Source organism: Pleurodeles waltl, chromosome 4_1 (assembly GCF_031143425.1).
Source record: "Pleurodeles waltl isolate 20211129_DDA chromosome 4_1, aPleWal1.hap1.20221129, whole genome shotgun sequence".
In the NCBI taxonomy this organism is placed as follows: domain Eukaryota; kingdom Metazoa; phylum Chordata; class Amphibia; order Caudata; family Salamandridae; genus Pleurodeles; species Pleurodeles waltl.
In genome coordinates, this window is record NC_090442.1 from 61,557,203 (window position 1) to 61,585,177 (window position 27,975).

The 27,975-nt window shown below is 44.2% G+C and overlaps 1 protein-coding gene across 1 annotated transcript in view; it reads left to right on the forward strand.

Annotated features, from left to right (window-relative positions):
- Positions 1-27,975, forward strand: part of SZT2 (SZT2 subunit of KICSTOR complex) — a 606,663-nt gene that overhangs the window by 148,772 nt on the left and 429,916 nt on the right. The window contains exons 18-23 of the mRNA XM_069227802.1: positions 12,887-12,972; positions 16,070-16,238; positions 16,722-16,836; positions 19,335-19,448; positions 20,044-20,238; positions 21,580-21,686. Coding sequence (XP_069083903.1) covers positions 12,887-12,972; positions 16,070-16,238; positions 16,722-16,836; positions 19,335-19,448; positions 20,044-20,238; positions 21,580-21,686 — 786 coding nt within the window. The remainder of the gene's footprint in view (positions 1-12,886; positions 12,973-16,069; positions 16,239-16,721; positions 16,837-19,334; positions 19,449-20,043; positions 20,239-21,579; positions 21,687-27,975) is intronic.

The window sequence follows — 27,975 nt, forward strand, 5'->3', positions numbered from 1 at the left end:
TAACACCCTCTCGGCTACACACAGCCAATATCAATGTCTCCCAATGCTACCAGGGATGTTACGGCACGCAAAACAAATTTTTGAAGAGCCCGTAAAATCAAGAGCCATCACCCCAAGGGTGGATAAGAAATACAAACCACCACCCACAGACCCAGTGTTTATTACTTCGCAGTTACCACCTGACTCCGTGGTAGTAGGGGCAGCTCGCAAGAGAGCAAATTCACATACATCTGGCGACGCCCCACCTCCGGACAAAGAAAGCCGAAAATTTGATGCGGCAGGGAAAAGAGTAGCATCACAGGCAGCCAACCAGTGGCGCATCGCAAATTCACAAGCGCTGCTGGCCAGATATAACCGAGCACACTGGGACGAGATGCAACTTCTCGTAGACCATCTTCCCCAGGAATACCAAAAAAGGGCGCAGCAAATAGTGGAAGAGGGACAAACGATCTCAAACAATCAAATCCGCTCTTCACTAGACGCAGCCGATACTGCAGCAAGAACAGTCAACACTGCTGTCACCATAAGGAGACACGCTTGGCTACGCACTTCAGGCTTCAAACCTGAAATCCAGCAGGCTGTCCTTAATATGCCCTTCAACGAGAAACAACTTTTTGGCTCTGAAGTGGATACAGCCATTGAAAAACTTAAAAAGGACACAGACACGGCCAAGGCCATGGGCGCACTCTACTCCCCGCAGAGCAGAGGCTCTTTCAGAAAAACTCCATTTAGAGGGGGGTTTCGTGGCCAACCCACAGACACCACCAGCCAACAAACAAGAACCACACCATATCAGGGTTCCTTCCAAAGGGGAGGTTTCAGGGGATATCGGGGGGGTCAATTCCCAAGGAGTAGGGGAAGATTCCAGACTCCAAAAACACCTCCACCTAAACAGTGACTTTCAAGTCACGCAACCCCTTCACTCAACACCAGTGGGGGGAAGACTAAGCCAATTCTACCAATCTTGGCAACAGATTACAACAGACAATTGGGTATTAGCAATAATCCAACATGGCTATTGCATAGAATTCCACAACTTCCCACCAAACATCCCCCCCAAAACACGCAAAATGTCACCACAACATTTAGAACTTTTAGGACTAGAAGTTCAAGCACTACTGCAAAAGGATGCAATAGAGTTAGTACCAGTACAACAAAAAAACACAGGAGTTTACTCCCTGTACTTTCTAATTCCAAAAAAAGACAAAACATTAAGACCAATATTAGATCTCAGGACACTAAATACCTACATCATATCGGACCATTTTCACATGGTCACACTACAAGACATCATTCCACTGCTCAAACAGCAAGATTACATGACCACATTAGACCTAAAGGATGCGTACTTTCATATACCAATACACCCTTCTCACAGAAAGTACCTACGGTTCGTATTCAAAGGAATACATTACCAATTCAAGGTGTTGCCATTCGGAATAACAACTGCACCAAGAGTGTTCACAAAATGTCTAGCAGTAGTAGCAGCACACATCAGGAGACAACAGATACATGTGTTCCCTTACCTAGACGATTGGCTAATCAAGACCAACACAGTAAAAAAATGCGCAAACAACACCACATTTGTCATACAAACCCTTCACAAACTGGGGTTTTCCATCAACTATACAAAATCACACCTAGAACCGTGTCAAACACAACAATATCTAGGAGCAACCATCCACACATCAAAAGGAATTGCCACTCCAAGTCCACAAAGAGTGCAGGCATTCCACAAGGTAATAAGTGCTATGTTTCCAAACCAAAAGATACAAGCAAAACATGTGCTAAAACTTCTAGGCATGATGTCATCATGCATAGCCATTGTCCCAAACGCAAGACTACACATGCGACCCTTACAACAGTGTCTAGCATCACAATGGTCACAGGCACAGGGTCAACTTCAAAATCTGGTGTTGGTAGACCGCCAAACATACCTCTCGCTTCTATGGTGGAACAGCAAAAATTTAAACAAAGGGCGGACATTTCAGGACCCAGTGCCTCAATACGTTATAACAACAGATGCTTCCATGACAGGGTGGGGAGCACACCTCAATCACCACAGCATTCAAGGACAATGGGATATACACGAAACAAAATTTCATATCAATTACCTAGAACTGTTAGCAGTATTTCTAGCGTTAAAAGCCTTCCAACCCATAATAACACACAAATACATTCTTGTCAAAACAGACAACATGACAACAATGTATTATTTAAACAAACAAGGAGGAACACACTCAACACAATTGTGCCTCCTAACACAAAAAATTTGGCAGTGGGCGATTCACAACAACATTCGCCTAATAGCACAATTTATTCCAGGAATACAAAACCAACTAGCAGACAACCTTTCGCGAGACCACCAACAAGTCCACGAATGGGAAATTCACCCCCAAGTTCTGAACAAGTACTTTCAAATTTGGGGAACACCCCAGATAGATTTGTTCGCAACAAAAGAAAACTCAAAATGCCAAAACTTCGCATCCAGGTACCCACACCGCGAATCACAAGGCAATGCTCTATGGATGAGTTGCTCAGGGATATTTGCGTACGCTTTTCCCCCTCTCCCTCTCCTTCCATATCTAGTAAACAAGTTGAGTCAAAACCAACTCAAACTCATACTGATAGCACCCACATGGGCAAGACAACCTTGGTATACAACTCTACTAGACCTTTCACTAGTACCGCATGTCAAACTACCCAACAGGCCAGATCTGTTAACACAACACAAACAACAGATCAGGCATCCAAACCCAGCATCATTGAATCTGGCAATTTGGCTCCTGAAATCCTAGAATTCGGACACTTAGACCTCCCACAAGAATGCATGGAGGTCATAAAACAAGCTAGAAAACCTTCCACTAGACACTGCTATGCATCTAAGTGGAAAAGATTTGTTTACTACTGCCATGCCAATCAAATACAACCATTACATGCCTCTACTAAAGACATAGTAGGATACTTACTACATTTGCAAAAAGCAAATCTCGCTTTTTCATCTATAAAAATACACCTCGCAGCAATATCTGCTTACCTACAAACTACTCATTCATCGTCTCTATTTAGAATACCAGTTATTAAAGCATTCATGGAAGGGCTAAAAAGAATTATACCACCAAGAACACCACCAGTTCCTTCATGGAATCTTAACATCGTCTTAACAAGACTCATGGGTCCACCTTTCGAACCCATGCATTCCTGTGAAATGCAATATCTAACCTGGAAGGTCGCATTTCTCATTGCAATCACATCCCTCAGAAGAGTAAGTGAAATACAGGCATTTACCATACAAGAACCATTTATTCAAATACACAACAATAAAATAGTTCTAAGAACAAATCCAAAATTTCTGCCAAAAGTAATCTCACCATTCCATTTAAATCAAACAGTAGAATTGCCAGTGTTCTTCCCACAACCAAATTCTGTGGCTGAAAGGGCACTACATACATTAGACATCAAAAGAGCACTAATGTATTACATTGACAGAACAAAGCTAATCAGGAAAACAAAACAACTGTTCATAGCTTTTCAAAAACCACACATAGGAAATCCAATCTCTAAACAAGGCATTGCTAGATGGATAGTCAGATGCATTCAAACATGCTATCTTAAAGCCAAAAGAGAATTGCCTATTACACCAAAGGCACACTCAACCAGAAAGAAAGGTGCTACAATGGCCTTTCTAGGAAACATTCCTATGAGCGAAATATGTAAGGCTGCAACCTGGTCTACGCCTCATACGTTTACTAAACACTACTGTGTAGACGTACTAAATGCACAACAAGCTACAGTGGGCCAAGCTGTACTAAGAACATTATTCCAAACTACTTCAACTCCTACAGGCTAAACCACCGCTTTTAGGGGAGGTAACTGCTTTATAGTCTATGCCAAACATGTGTATCTGCAGCAACATATGCCATCGAACTGAAAATGTCACTTACCCAGTGTACATCTGTTCGTGGCATTAGTCGCTGCAGATTCACATGTACCCTCCCACCTCCCCGGGAAGCCTGTAGCCGTTTAGAAGTAGATCATAAATCTTAAACATCTGAACATTTGTAAATAATTATTAGAAACTCTTAACGTACATACATATTCACTCCATTGCATGGGCACTATTTATACCAAACAACTCCATCCTCACCCTCTGCGGGGAAAACAATCTAAGATGGAGTCGACGCCCATGCGCAATGGAGCCGAGGAGGGAGGAGTCCTTCGGTCCCGTGACCAAAAAGACTTCTTCGAAGAAAAACAACTTGTAATACTCCGAGCCCAACACCAGGCAGCGGACTGTGCCAAACATGTGAATCTGCAGCGACTAATGCCACGAACAGATGTACACTGGGTAAGTGACATTTTCATTCTGATGGATATCAATCAATCAATCAATCTTGACTTGTACAGCTGTGAGGGTATCCGGGAGCTGAGTATGTTGCTGTGGGGACTCAGTCGAGCAGCCAGGTCCTGGGCCACTTCCTAAATTCCAGTAGCACTTTTCCTAAGATCTCTTACCTTATGAATTCTCCAGGCATCAGACGGATTTAAAACTCTTCTCTAGCAATGGCTCTCTAGTGCCTCTAGCAGAATTGTGGCAGGAGCCATATGACACCTGTCTCTAAACATGAAGTCACTGGAGCGTGTTCGGCACCAACTGGTTTGCTGATGTTTTTTCCATGCGTAATTGATGTGGGTTCGGAGCTTACTCTTTTACTCTGTCTCAACAGTGAAATTCCTTGGCATTTCAACAGGGACTAGGTCAGATTTCTCCTCCGGAATTTACAGGATTAAAGCCTTGTTTCAGATGCTGCAAGTATGTCTCCATTTTGGATCCATGTGACAAATGCATGTGTTATCTCCGATGGAAATACAACGCAATTCTTGTGCCTCCACACACCCAAGGACTATCATGCTGTTGGAGACCAAACTGGCCTGTAGAAATATACCTAAGCAATCTCCATTGCTCACCAGTAAGTCATCTGTAGGAGAATGATGTCCTGATTAAACTTCCTACTAAAAAACACACAATTTGCACATAGGAAGGCGAAGTCCGCTTCTTCAAGGAAATGTTCTTGCTCCATGAGCGATTGGAGTCTTGATGCCATTCCCAATGCCCAACTCTTCCTCTTCCTCGTTTCTGCAGAAGATCCAGATGCTGACACAGAGGAGACTGGAATTTCTGGGCCCATTAGCTGACTCTGTGCAGGTCGATGCATTCCAGGATCTGTTCAGACCTGCTGCTGCACCCTCTGGGCCAGCCCTCTCCAACTCCCCCACCTCCCCTAACCCCTCGCCCAAGGAAGAAGTGCATTTTTTGTGCCTGGTGACTCCAGTAGTTCAGGCCCCTACTGCTCTCAAAACTATACTTCTATTTGCTGAAAACAAAGTCTCATCCTGCCAAAACACCATCCCCTGTTCATTTAGAGCATCCCTTTGCACTGACGCAGCTGTCACCCATGGGGCTGACTGCACCGCTGTTTTAAAAGCAATCAATGTTAGAATTTTTTTTAGATGTGGTAATTGGAAAAGTTAAGGCAAAATTTAATGATAATTGTCTAGGGCTCAGAGATTAAACCTGAAGGAGATTTTCAGCTTCAGGTCCCCTTGTAATGCCTAATTAAGACTATGGGCATATGAGGATGTTGATTCAAAGGGTGATGAACTCCTTCCTCACTGTAACACTAATATTTGTTTAAAATATATAAATGCAAGTGGGTGGGTACTTCACCAGAAAGAGATACTTCCTGCCCTTCTGGCCCTGCTTCAGATGAAGTTCTTTATTTATGATGATAGTATGTAAAGATGCTGAAGCCCTTCTTGTGACCTTTACCTCTAGAGAGACAAAGAGTAATTTTTTGCCTAAGATATTGCTGTCATCCTGATCAGTGATGGAGCCTTGCTTCTACTGAGTGGGCCATCTTGGATTCTGTCATGGCTGCATGGGAAAACCTTTTTTGGGCATAATAGTCCACAGATTGATGGCCAAATGCTGTATGCCTGCTCTGGGTTACTCCTTCACTTTGCCCTTTCATCTGTCACCAGAAAGTGTGATTTTCCAAATGTCGTCCTCGAAGCAGAATCGTAATGCCTTTCCCACAGTGCCTCTCAACAATGTGGGAAAGGCATTAGGAGCTTGACTTTGTGGGTCATAAGCCCTTAGATTCAGGTGGTTTGGTCCTCTGCACTGAGGTTGATAACTGCCTCCTTGAGTCTGCTTTGTTCATGCCTTGTGAGAGTTGGCAAAACTTGTAGTGTTCAGCTTGTCAGTACACATTGAAACAACCTTTTTAACCTGGTCAACAAGAGCTTGTACGCATCCATCCAGATCTAGAAGTGTGACCCGTGTTCTGCAGACACCATTGCTTCATTCATGGGCACGGTTGTCATGCTCCTCTGGCATGCTTGTATGCATTTCAGTGGTTCTCCACAGATGTCCAAGCCACTATCATGGACCTGTCCTTCGATGGCGAGAGGCTGTTCAAGAAGGAAAAAAGGACTCTTTTCTGGAAGTTCTCAGGAACAGTAGAGTTATGGCTCATGTGCTGGGCCTAGCCTCTCCTGCAGATCAATCCCACCAAAAATATAGAACTCTAGTGCAGTACAGATCAGAGAAAGACAATCTATTAGTCTGTCCTTACACCCCAATAGCAATACTGCTTCTTTTGGGGCAGGAGTGAATCAAGGCCGGCTCCTCTGCTTCACAAAAAGTCTCTGGTTTCCCCACTAATCCATCATCTTTCAGTGGTTGGTATGTCTCCCATTCTTTCCAGACACTGAAAAGTGATCATGGCAGATTGCTGGGTCATCCAGCTGGTCCGCAATGACTATCCCCTGCAATTTCTCCCTGTCTCTCTCCCTGTCTCTCTCTCTCTGTCACTCTCTCTCTTGCTCTCTCTTGCTCTCTCTTGCTCTCTCTTGCTCTCTCTCTCGCGCTCTCTCCCACACTCTCTCTCTCTTGCTCTCTCTTGCTCTCTCTCTTGCTCTCTCTCTTGCTCTCTCTCTTGCTCTCTCTTGCTCTCTCTCTCTTGCTCTCTCTTGCTCTCTCTCTCTCTTACTCTCTCTTGCTCTCTCTCTCTCTTACTCTCTCTCTTACTCTCTCTTGCTCTCTCTCCCTCCCATCCCCCTTCCACCAGGTTATGCGCTCATCACAAGCCTCAATTGTGGAGTCCGAAGTTGTGCAAGGGAGACATGGAGGTGTTTTTTCAAGTAGAGAGAGAAAGAGGACTATTCCCTCTACTTTTGGTCCCTAAGAAGGATGATTGTCTAACACCCGTCCTGGATGTTTGTCTTCTGAACTTGTTTTTTCAGCAGGGCAAGTACAAAATGCTGCTCCTTAACCAAGTACTAATGACCCTAACTGCGGGGCATGGATGGCGTCCCTTGATAGTATCCCTGGCTTATCCATTGCCTGATTATTCCTGCCCACAGACACTGTTGTCATTCAGTGAAGCTTTAACTGGGATAGTTATGGTGACCTGGTCCAAGCCTTGCTCAACTCAGCCACATAGTCACCCTATTGACAAACTGCCTAGGCCTGCCTCAGGTGATGCACCCTTCCTAATGCAGCATCCTACTCCAGAGAGCCTTAAGGTTCACACTTCTATCAGCAAAGTCATACCAGATTTTTTCTCAATCTAAGAAAATAGACCCTTTAGGTAAAATAGTTTTTTCATCTGCCAGCCTGGTTCTCCAATCCTTAAATTTAATTGGTCATTTGGGTCGTTTCACTCGCATGCTCTGAGGAAAGGCTAGTGAGATTTTGTCAGCTTTGCCCAAAGAGGTGGCTTGAATACCACTGATTGTGTAGGCCAGACAGGTGTCATCAGATGCCAGGCTTGGATGTGTGCCATTAGAAAGCTTCACTTTTGGATGTGCATTGGCACGGGGCACGATTGTTTAGTGAAATGGCAGTTTCTCCCCTAAAACGGTTTGAGGATAGCAGAGCTGCGGCTTGCTCATGAAACATGCATGGTCTTGTATTGTTACCTTGTTGATTACAGTATTTACGCTTCTTAAATTGTTGATACCTTAAGCACAATATGCACATTGTAAACCTAGAGATCTTGATCTTTGAGAATTTTATCTGTTAACTTCTAAATACACTGAGAAACCATAGTCCAGAAATCGCTTTAAATTGCAGGTAGTGTGTTCCATTTCTAGTTCTCAAAAATAAATAGAATAGCCTCTGATTATAAATGTTCCAGTATGTGAGGCTTCTGTGGAAACATCTTGCATCCATTTGTCGCACGTTTCAAATAGCATTGTCCCAGCTGCAGCAACTAAACATCTTGATTGCCTAGCAAGGACACCGGAGACCACAAGGTAACTTGCACTTAACATCAAGGATGACTCCTGTTATTTACAGTGTGGTGAGAATTGAGCAGTTTCACTCAGTGTAGTGTGTGCTTAGCAGCGTCATGTAGTTCATCCTATAAAGATGAACACCTTTTCATCAACCGGTGCCAACGTACCTTGTCGAGCTCTATCCTTACATTCCTTTGACTGGAGAAAGCATGATGCCTACGTGCTCACAGAGTACAGAGGGGTAAGCCATGGTTCATGAGTCAGCCCTCACAACCTGTTAAGCCAGGTTGGCCTTTCTGTGGCTCCAACGGTAGGGGTTGTTCTAGGGGGAGAAGTCACCAATAGCAAAACCAGCCCTTCTGCACCATCTCACCTAAAAGGATTGGGCTTGAGTCTGATTTTAGACTTCAGATTCGTGAACTTGTTGCTCACAATGGAAAAGCTCAGAATGATGGTAACGGTTATGGTGGCCTTGGATCCTGAGGATTGGATGGTGTCCCTAGGCCTGCAAGACACACACTATCAAGTGCCAAGTCTGCAGGCCCACAAAAAGTATTTCCCTTTCGTTTGAAGTTAAGGCTACTTCCATTTTACAATCCTACCCTTCGGGCTGCCTTTATAAGAGAGGTGGTCTCACTTATTTGTATGTTCAGACTACACATATTTCCATACCTCAACGACTGGATGTGGAAGGCGGACTCACCTCAGTTTGTTTCAGCCCACCTTCAGGCAACGATGTTGTTACTGTGTACTCTGGGATTTTCCGACAACAAGCGGAAGTTCCATCTTCAGCCTTTGAAGGAGCCACATTTTATTGGGGCCATTCAGCATCAGGTTAGACTAGCTCAGGGGGTGTCAACGTACATGTCACAAGTGGAGGTGCAACCAGAGGTTCTGCAGGATATTTTTGCTCTGTTCTTCGTGCCATTTGTAGATCTTTTTGCTACCTTCACAAACTCTGTTTCTTACATTTTCCACTCTAGAATTTCCTTTCAGAGGTTCTCCAGGGGTGCCATCCTCTTTCATTTAGAATCTAGCACCCTGAATGCATTTCCACCTCTGCCACTAATCCCAAGCAATATCTCTGACAATATGTCTAGTGGGAAAGAGCATAGCTGATTCCGATGGCCTCAGATCGAGTCAGAATGATCTAGTTCTCAGACCTGCTGACTTTCCACATCAGCCCTCAGTTCAAGCATCCTCTTAAGAAGAATATGCTGTCACAACAAAAATGAACCATATTGTCACTGAACCTCCACAGTCCACACCTCAATTCGTAGAGCTTGATCAGAACAAGCTGAGGGTTTTGGATCTCCCTCCCGCCAGAGGTGATAGATGTCATATTGTTGCTCACTACTGGTCCATAACATTGATTTATGTGGGAAGTTGGTCCAAGTTCACTGCTTGTTGCGAGGAGGAGCATGTTGATCCTATATAAACTAAGTTGTCTGCTCTCCTTTGCTTGACCCAGCAAGGCTTTGCTGTGGGCGCTATTAACGGTTACTTTTCAGCTCTTTGAGTATTTCTTTGTTTACCTCATCAGTCTTCTTTATTCAAAAACATTTTATTGCATTTCAGTTATCAGTCTCTTCTTCACCACCCCACCGAGCCTCCCTCCAGTAGTTCAGAAATAAACTCACTCGGCCACTCAACAAAAAGGTTCAAATTTCCTTGTCTATGGTCCTTGGCAGCTTGATGTTTGACTCCATCATAATCCCTCTTTATCAGCACCAATCTCTCCATATCTTCACATATTTGAGTGGGCAGCTCTGGCCGCACATCAGGCCCTGCGTTGCCATGCACTGGTTCAGCCCTGCACTCCAGCCCTCTGATGAGTGGGGCGTCTCACTTTTCCAGAGTCTTGCAGTATATCTTTTCGCAACTATTGAGGTGGCCTATAAAGGGGCCTCTTTATCTATTGCCATCTAGATCAGTCTTTGTGTAGTAGGGTCATCTAGGGATCCATGGGGGAGACTCCTCCCAGCACCTCTCCAGTTGTTGAGAGTACCCCTTCCCAGAAAGCTCTCAGTGCTCTTCATGTCCAGACTGTGTGATAAGTCCACACCCTTCTCCCAAAAGTGCAGTCACTTTGAGGATGTCACTGACCCCCGTTTCCACAGTTTGGATCATGCCCAATAAGGAGCACTTCTTAGGAATTGCTGGTGCGAACACAGGAAAAGAAGGTAAAAGATGAACGTTGATGGTTAGTCCTATGCATCAAACTGCTATACTATGGCCGAAAGGACTATCCTCAAGGCTCATTCCACCAGGTAGAGAGAGTCCTGGCTTGGGTTGTCCCTGTTTTGGACATCTGCTGAGCAGTCATGTGGATGTCCAGCCATATATTCACCAAGCACTACTGTATTGATTTGCAGGACTTCAGGGAGGAGTCCTGCAGGACTTCCTGGTAAAAAATTAACTCCTCAGACCCACTGCATTTGACATTGCTTTGGTGTTGATTCCATAGATGGTTAGAAGTGTCCATCTGAAGAATAGGTGACACTTTTTCTAGTGGATATTCTTACTAACTGCCGATTTCTCACATCCAGTGCTTAATTTGTAAATAAAAACGTGCCGGTGCCAAAAGCCCTCCTCTTGAACAAGCGGCTGCTGCAATTAAATGTGCTAACACGGAATACTGAGGCAGCGTAATCGTGAAGCAATCTTGGACCTCTTCAATCCATTTAAAGCCACTCCCTGCGCCTTCAGATCACTCTTGTAGCTTTCTGCTTTCTGCCATTGTGATAGTTTTTAATTTTTCTCTTCCTCTGTCTTTCCCATTTGTGTCTTTTGCTCGCAGTAAATGCTTGAGGCATAAAAAAAAGTGCTGGCCCTCAAAAATAAGCGCTGGGGCTCCGCACTAGAAACCAAAAGCACAAATAAGTCACTGCTCACAGACAACCCTCCTTGCCATTCTGTGGAATGGACTTTTTAAGCTTTAATATAGTTCTAAGTTAGATTTTGTAGGATGTCAAGGTTTCCAATCTCTGCTCGACGTCTGAGAACACCTAGATGACCAATGAATAAACGGACATCCGCACGCAGGGATGACGCCTATATCTGGTTCCATGTCTGGAGGTGGAACATATTTACAACAGAAGCCAGTGGCTGCACTTGCCAAAGTGCATGGGCTCTTACAGGAGTTTACAGATATAGGCCCTCCTTATGACTTTGGCGGTCTTCCATGAAGACCGTCAAAGCCGCGGGCACCAGAAGACCACCAGTGCTGGCGAGCTTCCGTCCACCATATCATGGGTACTGCCGGATTTCCGCCACACTTTGGGCTGAAATCTGGCAGTAGTCGTGGTGGCGGATGGAGGCGCTCTGGCAGTTCCACCATCGACACCGTCTGCCGTATTATGAGCCATAATACGGCCTGGCGGTGTCCTGCTGGTGGGGCACTGCTGGCGGTGGAAGCGCCCCTTCCCGTTCCCTGCCTGACAAGCTTTTCCCTGGATCAGGTAAGGTGATCGTCCGACAAGGGATGGGGTGGTAGGGTTGGGGGTGTTGTGTATGAGTGTGTGGTGTGTGCATGAATGTGTGAATGCGTGGTTGTATGCATGTCTGAATGTTGAAGTGAGTTTGTGCCTGCATGTAAGTGTGTATGCGAGTGTGAGTGTTGTGGTAAATGCGTGTTTGCGTGTGAGTACGCATGTTTGGATGGGTGTGAGTGTGCGTGCTTGAATGCATGTTTGAATGTTGTGAATGCGTGTTTGGATGCGTGTGAGTGAATGCGTGTATGTAAGTAGGTGACTGGGTGTATGTGTGGTGCACGTGGGTGTCTGTGCACGTGTATGCGGGGGTTGGGGGTACTGTGGCTGAAGGGGGTAGCGGGATGGGGCGCTGTGGGTGAAGCAGGGGGTCTAGTGCTTGCTGGGGGGGAATAGTCTACCAGTGACTGGGAAGAAATTCCCTGTCACCTGTAGCTTTTCCGCCATAGTTTTCGTGGAGGTGCTACCGCCATAGAATGCCGGTTCCTAATACCGCCGGCGGTCTTCTGTGGACCGCCGGGTCAGAGATGATCATCTCCGGCTCAGCGGTTCCGACAGCCATGGTGGTATGAGTGGAGATGTGGCGGGTTGGCAGAGGCCAATTCGTCACACTCCTAATGTGGCGGTCTGCACCACCAGCCTGTTGGCGGTAGGACCGCCACATTGACCCTGGCGGTCAAACGACCACCAGGGTCAAAATGAGGGCCATAATCTGGTGCCAGAGGAGATTCACAAGAGGAGAAATCGGTGGTTAGAGTGTCCCCTAGAAAGAGCATTTCGGCAAGTAACATTCATTTTATTTTTGACACCCTTTGTTTCTTACTTGTTTATACTAGCATTTTCGCTACTGCCCCTTGCCCCCAACTAATCTTTCCTCTTCTTGTCATGTTGCTTTCTGTATGTCAAAGGCTCTGTTGTACATACAACCTTCCTTCCAAAATGATCCTTACCCCCATCTACTCATGTCTGTAAAGCTTGCAGTTGCTTGTTGCTCTTCCTTTTGGACACACACATTCATTTTTCCATTCTGCCTGCATTCTCCATTCACCTGGGAACCACTGCACCTAACTCTACTTACATTTTAATTTCAGAGCGACTCTCTCAATGAAACCGAGAAGTACAGCTGCATCGTACAGTACATTCTCTTTCCACCACATGTCACCTCTACAAAAGACAGGTAAATAACACTTCCGTACCTCACTGAAGATTTGATACCCCATGTGGCAAAAATAGGTAACTTATTGAAGGTTTGGAAGCCCTCTTTCTGCCTAGACACATGTAATATACGTTTTTGAGGGATCAAAGCAGTTACCTTACCCAATAACATGTAATTCCCCTATCAGTTAAGAATTGGAAATCCCCACTTTGCCTGAGTACAATTTATAAATAACTCATTGAAGGTTTAAAACCCCTACTCAGCCTAGAACATTGCAGTACACACTATTGGAAGATCAAAGTTCTTACCTTGTCCAGTGACATGTTGTAGGAAGCTGGCTCTGTATATACTATACCAAAGTAAGGTATAGTGTGCACAGAGTCCGTGGATCCCCAAAGGCTTTACAAGGCTAAAGTAGATAATAATGATGTTCTCTTTTGCGGTAGTGTTAGACGTTAGGCTTATCATTGGGTAGTGCTAAGCATTTGTTGTACACACATTCAAGAAATGAGGCATACGCTCAATGACTAACTCCAGGCCGATGTATGATGTATAAAAAAATATACTTTGTTACTTTATTTCTAGGACTAAAAGGATCTTTGTTGCAGGTAAGTACAGTTCCAATAACGTATCACTTTCAAGTATCAAATGCGCTTTGTTTAGAATTTATAGTTAAAACAGTTTACAGGTAAGTAATACTTTTCAATTTCAAAAGTAGACAGTACAAATTCTAATTGAAAGCAAAGCAGTCTATGGGAGGAAAAGTAACAACACAATTTGCAGGTAAGTACTCAAGTTACAGTCCCAGTTTTCAGGGGGTAGGGTGTTCACAGGGCGAAATTTAGGAAGACACCAAAGGTGCGCCACCAGCAACACAGGGCTGACCGGGTGCAGAGGTTTCCCAAGACTAGGGGGCTACAGGTGCAGGGGTACTGTTAGGTGATGGGAAATCTTCACCGGATTCGGTCACAGTCGGGGGGTCCTCTGGATTTAGGCTACAGGAGTCGTCCTGTTGGTCAGGAGGGGTCAACCCAGGGTGGACTCGAGGTCAGAATCGCCTGGGGACCTTCTCTGGATCGGTGGGCCACCTGGACACGGGCCGGGTGCGTCTGGTGCAGAGTGGGCAGGACTCTCGCATCCGGGCAGTTCTAGAGTCCTTTTTTGAGGTTTCTTTGTGGACAGGGCCACTGTCCTCTGGAGATCTTGGTCCTTGGGTAGGCAGGCAGACCTCTGGGGTTTTGCAGAGGTTGCTGAGTCGTCTTCTTGCAGGAATCTTGAAGCTGCAGAGCAAGGTTCAGGGGTTCCCCTCAATACTAGATTTAGGGGTGTTACAGGGGCCAGAGGGCAGTAGCCGGTGGCTACTGTCACTGAGGGTGGAAACACCCTTCTTGTGCCCACTTCCTTTGGGAAGGAGAGCACATTCCTAACCCTATTGGCTCTCACCCTCCAAAGCATGATGGAGGATTCTGCCAGGATGGGCTCACCTCAGCTCTGGGCACCCTAGGGGGTGGTACCAGCTGGAGTGTATACTCCTCCTGGTGCTTGCTAAATTTCCCGCCGGAGCGGCTGCCAAAAGAGGGGCATGGTCCGGGGGCGGCATCTCTACTAGTTTCAGTGCCCTGGGGCAGTGCAGCAAAAGGCAAGAGCCTTTGAGGTTCACTGCCAAGTGTTGCAGTTCCTGCAGGAGGGATGTGTGAAGCATCTCCACCCAGAGCAGGCTTTGTCCCTTCCCCCCCGGGGTCAGAAACTTGTCTGTTAGTGGCAGGCTGGCACAGACCAGTCAGCCTTACACTAGTGGGTTGGGTAAAATACAGGGGCCATCTCGAAGATGCCTTCTGTGTAAATTTTTCAATAAATCCAACACTGGCATCAGTGTGGGTTTATTGAGCTGAGAAGTTTGATACCAAACTTCCCAGTCTTCAGTAAAGCCATCCTGGAGCTGTGGAGTTCGTAATGACAAACTCACCAGCCCATATACTCAGTATGGCCACACTGCACTTGCAATGTTTAAGAATGTGCTTGGACACTGTAGGGGCATATTGCTCATGCAGCTATGCCCTCATTTTGTGATATAGTGCACCCTTCCTTAGGGCTGTAAGGCCTGCTATAGGGGTGACTTACCTGTGCCACAGTCACAGGCAGTGGTTTGTGGGCATGGCACCCAGAGAGGAATGCCATGTCGACTTTGCCTTTTTCTCCCCAGCAACACACACAATCTGCAATGACAGTGGGCATGTGTTTGGTGAGGGGTCCCTCAGGGTGGCACAATACATGCTGAATCCTTAGACACACTCCCTGGCCACTGGGCCCTTGGTACCACAGGTACTTATTACAATAGACTTAGCTGTGAGCCACGGTGTGCCAATTGTGGAAGTAATGATATAGTTTAGGGAAAGAACACTGGTGCTGGGGCCTGGTTAGCAGGATCCCAGCACACACTGAGTCAAGTTAGCAAAAAGTGTGGGGGTGGTTAACCATGTTACAAGGGGAACTTTCCTACACACGTAATATACATCTCACTTAAGGATGGGAAACAGTCTGCCTAATATATCACTGAGGGACGAGTACAATATACCTTGCCTAAAGACGAGGAATACATGCATCACTGAAAGGAGTGAAAGCCTCATTTTGCCTAAGGATGAGTGATGCGTTGCTGGAGGATCATAATACTACACTCTTCCTGGAGATGGATAATCCCCCACATCTTTGATGGGTCAACCTCTTGCCTCACCAATGAAAGAGGATTAGAAACCAGCAGCAGCTGTGGTGCAAGCAGCTCTTACCAATGGAGGACAGTGTCCAGTTCTAACAGGCCACAATGATCTGTCCATTGAACACACCAGCAGAGGGGAGCATAGGTGTTCTACATCCCAATGCCAGTTTCTTAGCAAAGTGCTTCCCTTGAGACCAGAGAGACTCCATTACTTGCTGTTAGAGGTGGATCTAATGATCCGTAAGCTCAGAGGCTTTTCATCTGTAACTAAAAAGCAAATGTGATGAGTTATTGTTAAGCCTGATGCAGTGCACAAATTAGTCTGTCACTTTTGAAGGCTTTGAATGCCAGTTGTTAATTATTCTTCAAAAGTAATAAATCAAATTGAGAAATTATTCCCCTCAGCTTTTCAACAGATGACGACAATGACACGGAGGTGGAGGCCATCGAAGTGGACTCTGAGCTGAATCTGGTCACTGAATGCTGGGTGGAGCCACAGAGTGGTCATGTGGTCAGTACTTCTGGATGCTGGACGCACCTTCAAGGCCTGACTTATGCAGAAATCCCCAAAGCGGTGAGCAATGGGAGGGCAGGTGTCAGTTATTAACCTCTTCCTAGCATTTCTGTTTGTCTTGTCATACATTTCACTCCACCCACATGATAACCCAACCTTTTGCTTGCCTGTTCCTACTCTATATTTCCTCCTTGCGTATCTCCCTAACCTGTCCACCCCCTGCCCACCCCTTCCTCACACCAAATATCAATGTTGCTATGTTCTGCCCAGGGTGTCCATCTGTCCATCTCCTTTACACTTATTTCTAAGCTGCTCTATGGGTTTTCAGCTCCCCCATCACTGAACATGACTATGTTTTGACGTCATCTTTTCCATCTTCCCATCCTTTCTTTAAGCGTCACACCCACATTGCTGTGCCCCGTCTGTCCAAGTTGTTTCGATTATGTTTCCAATTGCAGGCCCTTTTCATTTATTTTGACTTCATTTTGCATTCTTCCAACTTACACTATCCCCAAATTGTTGACTGTCCTTCCCTCTTTCCAGCTTTATCCCCGGGATCTGAGCTGCATCAGTACCATGCTCACATTTGAGTACATTAGCCAGCTCTGCCAAAACAAGGACCGAGGATCTCCTGCCTTTGTAACTGCAGGTGGTGAAGGTGAGATATTTTGTCTGTCTACTTGATCCAGTAGTCTCATGCAAAGCTGTTGGCCTCTGTCTGGTTGCATCTTTATTAGTTTTGCTCCAATTATTTTATTATACTAGATCATGACTGCTGAGTCATGGTTCATTCCTCGCCTGAGCTTTTTTGAAAGTCCAGGTTGCTACTGCCTGACTTGTTGTTTTGCCCAGTCAGGTGGCTCCTCACTCTGTGAAGTTAATAATAAATAAATGAGGATTTATTCATATAATTTAAGTACAGAAATATGTTGCCTTTAAAATTATTGTTCTTTCTGAATACCTTCTGCATTCCTTATTCCATTATTTCTGTTTGGCTGTTTCTGATGGATAATACTAACTGCAGATTCCTCACCTTGTGAATACCCCAAGATGCCAGACTGGATCTGGCAGCAATTCTGTCACATGCCAGTATGTGGCATCATGTGACTCCACGTCCCACCCTGCAAGTGTTGCCAGTGCCACATATAACCACTTGCCCTGTGTGCTGACATCAGATACTTTCTTTTTTTCGCCTTCAGACGTTGATCGGCAGCTCGCTCCCTCAACTTTTCTGTCATCTGACAGGATTTTCTGTCCAAATATTCTCTCCATATGCAAGGGATATATTTAAAGCCTGTAGGGGTTGTCAGAAGCAGCTGTCTGTGACAGACCACCTCTACATTTTTGTCTGGTGCCTGGGCTCATTGCAAAATTCCAAGTCTTGCAGGCACTGTGACAGGATGAATCCAAAGGCAGTCCGGTGCTGCACCACCAAAAATGCATAAGGGCTGGTCTCAGTTTAAGTCGAGATTCCGGACCTGTTCTGTCTCTCAAAGTTGTTCTTTTCACATTTGAAGTCATCAAATAAGTCTTATTCGAAGCCAAAGCACAAGACGTCGAAGCATGCCTCTCCATCTTCACCATTGTGGTTCTCTGTCCGGGAAAATGCAAGAAGCCACAGCCCACCAGGGACATGTGAGTGTCCCGGGTGGGCTTGGTATATCCACAAAAAAATGAAAAAAGTGAATAACAAATAAGCGGAAGGAGCAACCAATACCCCTCTCCGCCCCCCCCCCCCCCCTACCTCAACCCCCATTCCCCCCCATTCCAGCCGGGAAATGTTAGGCAAAACTAGTATGTTTCATAGGTCAATAAGATAAATCCATGACCAGAGGAGAAGTTACCATTTTTTAAATCATCCTAGCTGAAGCACTCTGCGCTTCAGCTAGAGTGCAAGGCTCTCTTTTGGTTGTTTTTCTGATCACCTTTTTGAGACCTGACAAATATTAAAAGTAAAACTCAGAAACGTGGGTTTTATTTAAAAAAGAAATGTGTGTCTTTCTCTTAACATTTTTCAACCCACAAAATGCAATCATAAAAACTAGAAAGATTCACAAACATGTTGATTTTAACTAAAACTTTATTGAACATTTTTATAATAATCACTATTATTAAACATTGCATTGTGTGAATTACTGAAACATACATTAGGTTAGAAATAGTTGACAAAGATTGTTTTTATTATATCATATAACTTTTTTTTAATATGCCTTTATGTATGAGAGAAAAAAGCAGTTTTCATTACTCTAAGCTTCACTGCTGAATCACCAACAGTGGACATTCCGGAATGTTCCTTTGCTAAATGATGTTGGGGTTTTGAGACCTGTTGTGAGATTATTCACCAGATAGCCCCCATAAATATCGTTCATCATGCCATTCTTGTTGGCGATAATTAAGTGTAGTTTGTATTCCCAAAACAGGATTCATGTTCAGGTGTTTTAAGCACCGTCCCTCTGAAATATGGTGCCTATTTATGTAAACAAATACACTCTATGAATTAAAACAAATTTTACTACTTCATTTAAATTTTTATTTCTACTATTATTGTTCTACAGCAAGAAATGAATGGCCTGTCTCTTGGATGTAGTAATATTCTGTGTCAGGAGTCTGATCTTCTTGTTGAAATATGCTTTTGCTAGTTTACAAAACATGGCATTACAGTTTCTTGGTGCCTTACAATCAATAAAAGCATATTTAATTTTATTCATAATTCTTTGCAGTTTTATATACAACATGATTCTGAGATGATGGCACCATTTAGACGGAAGCATTCTAGTTACATTTTTGAACATAGCAAGTAAACATAAAAACAATGGACCTTTCAGAGCAGGCAAAATGAATAGTTGTAGCAAATATACAAGTAGTGAGGCACCAAAGACATAAAAAGCACAAAAAAGGTGGAAGAATTCCAAATATGCCATATCTGGTGTGCAGGGTACAATTTAAAAAGATATGTGAAAGTGATGAGTATTGGGCAGAGCAATCACTATAGACTGAGATTTCAAGAGACACTGCACAGAAGGGTAAGGCTCAAAAGAATATGAATAGGTCAACACAAGATTATCTGGGGCCAGCTTGAATCTGTGTAAGCCATTATGTGGTGCAGTCCTTGGTTCATGATCTCAACTACTGATGTCTGTATTTCTTTCCACACAGATACCCCTATGGGAAGCGGGCAGTGTATATACGAGATCCCATTCCAGTTTGATATGATGAAACTCTTGCCGAGGTGCCAGCAGATTGAAATGTTCTTCCTGACTCTGACAAAAGGTACTGCCCTTACTCAGTATACACCGGTTGTCTCGCCCACAGTTCCATCATATCTTTATTGCCTATCAACAGTGCACTATTGGAGTAGTTTGGCTGTACCTGACAGCTTGGTTACTGGTGAACTGTTTTTGTAGTTTGTCTTTAACACATTCTTGTTTAACTTTCCTATCCTTTCTTAAGAGGTGAAAGGTTTTAAGTAAGTGAATTCATTGTCACTTGCTATTTTGAAAACTATTGCAACTCTGGTGTCAGCTTAAAGAGTTTTTAGCAGTTCTGGACGAGGTTAATGTTTAGATATCATTACAGACTGCGACTTGAGGCAGGGCTTAAGGCTATTTAATATTTTTACAAAACGTTCTTAGGGCTACTCCAGATTTAAATACGGAATTGCAATATAGTATGTAAGACATCAGGGAATGTTTTTTTTCTTTCGTCCTTGCCAGTAACAACAAGTCTAGTGTGTCTGCTCTTTCTTCTTAAGATTTTCCAGCAAATATACTTCCAGCACACCCCATGAGTGAAGAAGGACAACTAATATATATACATTTCTGAACTGTAAATTAATGGCATGGCTTACTGTTTCTCTTCTGTGCAGTCGAGGAAGAGACTTCAGATTCTGCCACAATACCCAATGATTTGCTGCTCAGCCTGTTCCACAGCTGCCTCCAGCACGACCTCAGTGACCGAGAGATACCCCTCTCTGACTCTGACCACGTCAGCTTCATGGAGCAGGTGCTGCAGCGGGATCGAGATGGGCATTTTATGCCATTCCCCATTCCACTGGTCCGAGGTAAGGTGGTAGGAAGGAAAATGCTGAATATCTTATATGGTTGTGAGCATTTCGCCTTCATCCATAATTTGACTGATTGGTTGGTGTGCGGTTAGTGTTACTCCTGTGATTATGTATTGACCTAATTCCAGACATAGGGCCTCATTACGAGGCTGGCGGTCGGACCGCCGCCATGGTCCAACCGCCAACACCGCCAGACTGCAGCCAGCCTGCAGCCCGGCGGTCCCGGCGGTTGTCATCCACCTGCTCTGGGGATTAGGAGTCCCCATCCACCAGCTTTTCCATGGCGGTAAACACCGCCATGGAAAGGCTGGCAGAATGGGGGTGTCAGGGTGGCCCCTGGGGGCCCCTGCACTACCCATGCACTTGGCATGGGCAGTGCAGGGGCCTCCATGCACAGCCCCATCGTGCATTTCACTGCCCGAATTACGGGCAGTGAAATGTGCGACGGGTGCTGTTGCACCCGACGCACCACAACATTGCCTCCGGCTCAATTACGAGCTGGCGTCAATGTTGTGGTGAGTGTTCCGCTGGGCCAGCGGACAAAAACGCTGTTTTCGCTCGCTGGCCCAGCAGAACGCTCCTAATATGGCAGGCAAAGACCTCCAATACTGGCGGTCTTTTGCCTGCAGCAGCTTCAGTGGTCCTGTGAAAGGACCGCTGAAGTCCTAATGAGGCCCATTGTGTTAAACTTACTGTTTCCTCTTTGATAGCACTGAACCCAAAGTTTACAACCACTCTGGGAATAGGGGCACTTTCCCACTGTGCCTGAGCTACTCTGAAACTCTTCTATAACATAATTGCCTGCATGCCACACCGAGTGCCTGGAACACTGATCCCACATACCCGCTTCCATAGTGACCTGGGCTATTTTTGGTCTCTGTCACCACTGACCCAAAGTGTCATGATTTGTGAGGATTGTTTTCCCTGTGTCCAAAACTGCACCAATCAGTCCATAACATCAGTAATACTCTTCCTTTGCTGCTAGTTCTGATTAGTGGTGCCATTGTTTTAGGGGACCTGTTCCACCTTTCACCCAACCTTCACCACTGTTGTCAATTTCTTTTACCTGTTCCATTACTGATCCAGTGCGCTCATGTTGTCATTGGGCCATTTGCCTCTGTGATTATACTGATCCAATATTCCATTGTGTCGGAACTCTCCATGGTGTTAGTTACTTTCTGTACCCAGACCAGGCTTCTGCTTTTTTTCCAGGTGGCGGCCTTTTATTCCACTTTATTTCATTTAAACATTTATTTGTCTTTTACAGTCTTTAATTTTTTTCTTAATTTTTTCTCTCTTCTCTTCTCCCCAAACTGTTTTTTTTTTTCTGTCTTTCAGAAGAATCTCTGAAAACGTCAGTTGGCCCAGAACGACAAGACACTGCCATGTCCTTCCACACTGTGTTGAGTAGCCGGGACGTGACTGGGTCCACAAGTACTTTGCAGGTACATGTATATTTTGAACTGCTCTCGGATTCCTTTTTGAGGGTGCAGCATACATTCTTTCTGTTGCTGCCAAGCCTGTGCACACATACTTTTCTTTTTTTCCTTTCTTTACCACACAAACAAGCCTATTCTGTATGTCTAAGCCATCCTGCACAATGTACATGTTGATCCTCTGCATCCCTCTTCCCCGACATCATGCAGGCACACATCATACTACACCATACAAAGCATCAATTAGAAAGACAGTCCTGTTCTTTAGTGCAAACAAAGAGGTATACCCATGGGGGGTTAAATCATGCTTATCCAAAGTCTCTGTTACCCTGTCCATTCTTCACTGACTTTGCGCAGATAAACAAACATTGCCTGCTTTTCACAGACAGCAATCTGAAGTTTATGCATTTCTCTTTCCTCTTTGTGCTGTTCTGTATGAGATTTCTCAAGCCTTGATGGTCATCCTTATTGTAACTCCTGCTGTCTCTATCATGTTGTCATACATTGGATTTATAGACCGTGTACTTAGTGGCATGCTTAATGTATCAAACCCTGCACAGGAACTGAGCAGTGACAGCCAACTTCACAGGTTAGCACTGTGTCTCTCACTCAGTATTGACTGCCATTGTGTGCCGACCAGGTTGATGGTCTTTGTGCACAAGGGAACACTGGCTTCTGTAGCATTTGATCCTTCATAGATTCACATGCTTGAATTGTCTTCCAGCATCAGGTTGGGAGCCCCCGGTCGTCAGTGTTAGTACACAAGTTAACAATGAAGTAATAAATAATGCAACAAAAGGACATACCAAAATATACATCTGCAGCCCATTCCCTCATTAGATGACCCAAACTCTGGCCAACCAGGCGGATGGGCTCAAGGTTCCAACTCTCCTCAGTGGCTCTAACTGCCAGCCTTTGAAGCTCATTAGCACTTATCCATTAGCCTGGTTAATGGGTAGGAGAATGAACAATGCCAATACTGCAGAACCGTAGTTATAAATATTTTTTTCTTTCCCTCTACTATGAGTAATTCTCAGAGTCCTTTGAAGGTGACCACAAGTTTAAAATGAAAAGCTTTACATATAGATCTCCTCTCTAGACATCCACGCTCACTCCAATGTTGCAAAAATCAGGTTACTTCTTTATTATTTCATCATCATCAAAAAAGTTTGTTTTAGATTTTAAAAAATCCTTAAAACCAAACACAGTATAATAAAAATATATACACATGTAAAAGTAACCCTATTGAAACCATGTTAAAATACCATTAGGCAGTGCACAGTACAGATCCAATACAGACAATTTTTAGTCATTGATGGTCATTCCCCAGTAATAAGGTATATAAATAACCATGGGTAAATGACATAATACTCTATTAACGTGCAAGTGCTTAACAGCAACCCATTGAAAACACCAGTAAAAACATACCTACATTATTATACAAAATCATAATGAGGGTAGATGCAAAACTGCATTTTGAGACAGAGGATCTTCAGTAGCCTTTGTAATCCTACTGTGTCATGGATCAGTTTCAGCGCAAGGGCTTTCTTGCAGATAATCCATGTAGAGAATAAGAACTTGATGACCCTGATATAGATCTTCTCGTCAGTGTACGTTCTCATTATTCTCAATGCATGTTCTACTCTCTTTGCGCCTAACAGAAAACACATAGGTTTAATCAATTTCTAGCGAGGATTGGCATAGGCTTTGCAAAAAAAAAAAAAGAAAGAGAGAGAGAGGTTGTGTAAAGTATCCTCTTGTAAGTTACAAATTGGATATAAAGTGCTAGTTGGGACTCCAGTGTATGGAAAAGCTATTAATAGGTAACATTCCATATCTAAATCGTTAGCAAAGCTGCTTTGCTAATGGGCAAGTAATCTTATCTAAGAGGGGTTCAAAAATGGGACTACTTTAATATCCAAGTAACTGTCTGTGCAACTACCCAGCTCGACACACACCTGTAGGGTCTAACAGGAGATCCTGACCCATTTAACCTAGATGTACATGCAATTCTTCATCAGCATTCAAACCATTAAGGGTTTTAGTATCTACCGCCAAAATATATCGGTATTTCAACTGTCTGAGAGCACGTGTTCCGTTGCCACCTCTTTTAGTTTATGGAACTCTGTCATGGTGCGTGGAAAACATAAATGACGTGCCACTGTATATTGTTTATCAACGTGTTTAATCACCCTAATGTTTTCAATATCCACTTCCTTATGGGATGTGTAGTGCTCCCAACACAGTTGTTGTCACAGGGACATGTTAACACATACACCCTGAAATCAGAGTGGCAAATAAGTCACTGATTGATAAACCTTTCCATCCCCAAAGGAGGAGAGAAATACCTAGCAAAACTGGTACTGTTTCTTCAGGTTTTGTATATCTCACATGTAAAAAACCCTGTTCTTTTTTCATCCTGGATTGTCAAAGTTCTAGCTACATCATTCTTGCTAACAGTCATAAGTGTATACTGATAATTAGATCAGACTTTCCATAAGAAATGGTAATAACTTTGGTGCCATTTGACGAATCTTCATGAAACTTCCCACAAAAAGTTCATCGACCACAGCTGCTTCCTGGAAAAGTTTGGAGTGATACGTGAAGCAGGGGCTGAGAAAAAGAGGATGTCCCAAAATGCAATTTCTTTATGCAGTTTCTGAAGAGAAAATTAGACAATGTTGCCAGAAAAACAGCTGATGAGAATTACACCACATTTGTCAGAAAGGTAAATCTTTACCCAGAAAGCGTACTTTTTGTGATTTGGTGAAATCCGTTCCATAGGTTTGGCAAAACTGAGCTTCAAAAAATATAGATATAGTGACAGTTGGTCCTCCTAAAGTCCTACAAGAACGGAAATTTAAAAAAATAAAGTGTTGTGATAGGCTGTTTCTCCCATTGGTCGTTTAGCTCCTGCGGCATAGAGATCAACTATCTGATTGGCAGGCCGCAGCATCAGAAGAAATGTTGTGGCTGCCATTGCAGGACACGGGGACTCGGTGAATGAACGCCTGTGAAATCCATTTTGGCACCCCTAGCCTGTTCATGTTCACCAGATGGAGGTGAGGTTATTTTCCCAGACATTGGAAGTGTATTGGTCCCCTTCCCAGTATTGGAGGAAGGGAACCTAGACACTGAAGTGAGGAGAGAGGAGTCAAGGTTTCTTTAGACATTTCCTTAGGCATTTTGATGAGAGGAGCTGCTGATCATTCTACCTTTAGCACTACTGTTCGGTAGATGATTGAGGTGAAGGCAGGGACTGTAATCTCTGTTGTTCAGGGTGAATAGGACACAATAGGTGAGGCCAGATGTTTGTCTTTACCCTAATCACTATTCATTGTGGCTGATAACTAGGTGTAGAAAGCTGTTGTGGGTGCTCCAGGCTAGAGACTACCAGGCTGTGAGTACCATTTCTCTACTCAAAGGCTGTCTCTAGAGAGCATCCTGGGATGGACACTTGAAAGAAGAACCATCCCAAACTAGTTTTGAAAGTACAACCCATCTTGTCTGCTTTGACTATATAAAGTGAGAGCCTTTGATGCACTTGTTCCAGTTCCATCTCCTGTTTGATAAAAAAAAAAGGGCGTGCTCCACAGAGGAATCAGAGGACTGCTGTTCTATCTGAATTGGTGTCTGCCTGACGGCCAGCTTCCCTGTGTCAACACCACTTGAAGCTTTGTTTGCTGGAAAAAAGATGTTCATCTGTTCTGAAGTTGCTAGAAGTCAACCTGCCTGTTGATATAGAGAAGAGGCCTGCCAGCCCTGCAGGAGGTGCAACACTTCAGGGAGAGTAAAAAGCAGGGAGTCCCTGATGCTGTTGATGTCTGACAGGTAAATGAGCACCAAGGAGAGCGATCTGTAATCCCTGATGCTGTTGGGGATCTGCCAGCTAAAAGAAGACCAAGGAGAGCAATCTGTAAGCCCCAGGAGTTGAGGGTGACAATCACTCTGGTGTTGTTGTTACGAGCTGAATTGCAGATCTCAGCCATCCTTGCTGCTGTGTCAAAAGAGCAATTGCAGCTGACTACCCCACTGCATAGAAATGTGCAACAGCTGTCGCCCTTGCCACTCTTACAGAGCTAGATGGCAGACTCTGATTGTTGCACTGTAATAGGCTGAATTTCAGTATGTGTAGTATCTGGTGGCTTCCCAACTGAGAGTTCTAGCAGCGTTAAACCATGCTTGAATGGCCTCAGTTTTCCAGTCCAAGAAATCTGGCAAACTATCTTAAAGTTCCTGGGTGGGGAGGGGTCCAATACCCGTAAGGAACACTTTTGGACAAAGGAAGCCCTTGGCAAGCTGAAAGAAAGCTTGTTGATCATTTTTTGCCTGTTATATTTTGGTGATAAAACACTGTTTTTTTCTTCCTTAAGTGATTTGTGGTATAGTTTAGTGGCTAATTTATAGATAGCCCTTTCATCTGGAAGGTAACTATATCTCAAGTTCCATTCAAGCCTTTTACAGGCTAATCTTTTTTTTGGCCAAGGATAGAGAGAGCCAAGGGGCAGTCAAGTCCCGGCTCTTCGTTCCACGGGAGCTTTGTGGTACTACATAGTCAAAGTTATCTAGAAGCCAACTATTAAAATTATCCAGGTCCAGATCTAACTCGCCCCAGTAATTAGGGTGGAGCAGGCCAGTTGATGGATTAGATTCCTGCTGTGCATTTTACCCCAATGACGTTGCCTATTGCCATCATGGGCTGCATGCCTAGTTCTGGTTCTATTGAAATCAACTGCAAGCCTAAAGGAATACCCATATGACCATAGCTCAGATTCTGGTTGTTCAATGTGGAGTAAGAAAAACTTAGTGGAAATTAGATCCAAGGTGTGGCCAGCAGAATGTGTGTGGCTGGTAACCTGTCGTGAAAGATTGGAGGTGGATAGATTATCCATTAAAGTCTTGGCTGATGGATTATTTCCATCGTCAACAGGAGGATTAAAGTTGCCTAAGACAGTAAAATTTGCATATTGCACCCAATGAGGAGTTAAAGCATCTCCTGGTGAGTCTAGGAATTTTGAATTTTGTCCTGGTGGACAATAAATTATAACAGCAGAAAAAGAACAGTGTTGGGCGATTCTAATGCGGGACAGGAACCAGTGCTCTCTGCTCCCTCCAAATTGTCCAACTTAAACATAGTGCAGTGAAAAAAGTTGTGAAAAATAATTGCTAGACCGGCTCCTCTGGCTCCATTTCTCTCAAGCTGATGGATGGGATATCAGGCTGGGATCTCATCCCAGATATTCAGGTTTGAGAAGTTATTATTGAGGTCTTGGTAATGAACAAAACATCTAAGTTGTTATCGATTATTAGGTTGTAAATTTCCAAAGCGTGCTTAGGGAGGGACCGTGCATTAATGAACCCTCCCAGTATCGAGAACTGATCTTAAAGCCATTTGAATTGAAGAGGTTAGGATTCTGGTCAGTCCCTTCATAGATGGGAATTTTACTAGTGGTGAAGTTGAAGGATTGTTTATATATTAGGTAAGCAACATGTCACAGCACCTTTACAATATCTAAGTTGGTCTTACATCAAAGATTCTCACCTAAGTTTGTGATCCCTGCAAGAGGAGGAGGAGGAGGTGGCTGGGTCAGACCTCGCAACGTGGCTGGCAGTGGCTGCAGAATGGATATGAATGGACTCAGACGGGCTTGCCGTCTGCATCGCAGGTCCACTTATGAGCATAATGCTCCCATTGGGCACCGCCTCACCAAAACCGACTTGATCACTAATTGCAAAAAGATGGCATCTTGTAACCTAATAGAAATGGCAGCAAGAAAGAGCTGTGTCCCAGAAAAGCAAACCGGGCAATAAAGCAAATTACAGCACAGTAGTGCCAACACACGTTAAAAAAACAGATTCAAAGACATTCAATAAAAGATTAAAATTGGTAAAAGCCCCCTTTTAATTCCTCAAAGCGCACAGTGAGAGAAACAGCAAAGAAATAGGAAAAGTACTGGCAGTCGGACTACGTCATTGGCTGGTCTACTTATGAACTGAATGCTTCCTGCCTCTCCAAAAACTACTTGACTGAAACTACCCCAAGATGATGTCCCATAATAACAGAAATGGTGGCAAGAAAGAGCTGTGTTCCCAAAAACCAAACCTATGGGTAGAGCAAATTGGAGCATAGTAATGTAAACACACATTTAAACACATATTCAAAGAGCCAGTAAGAGATTAGGGGCCAGATGTATCAACCTATTTTGCATTCGCAAACGGTATGAATCTCAAAATTTCATCGTTTGCGAATGCAAAATGGCCTTTTACGATTTATTACATGCATTCACAGTGCAATTTT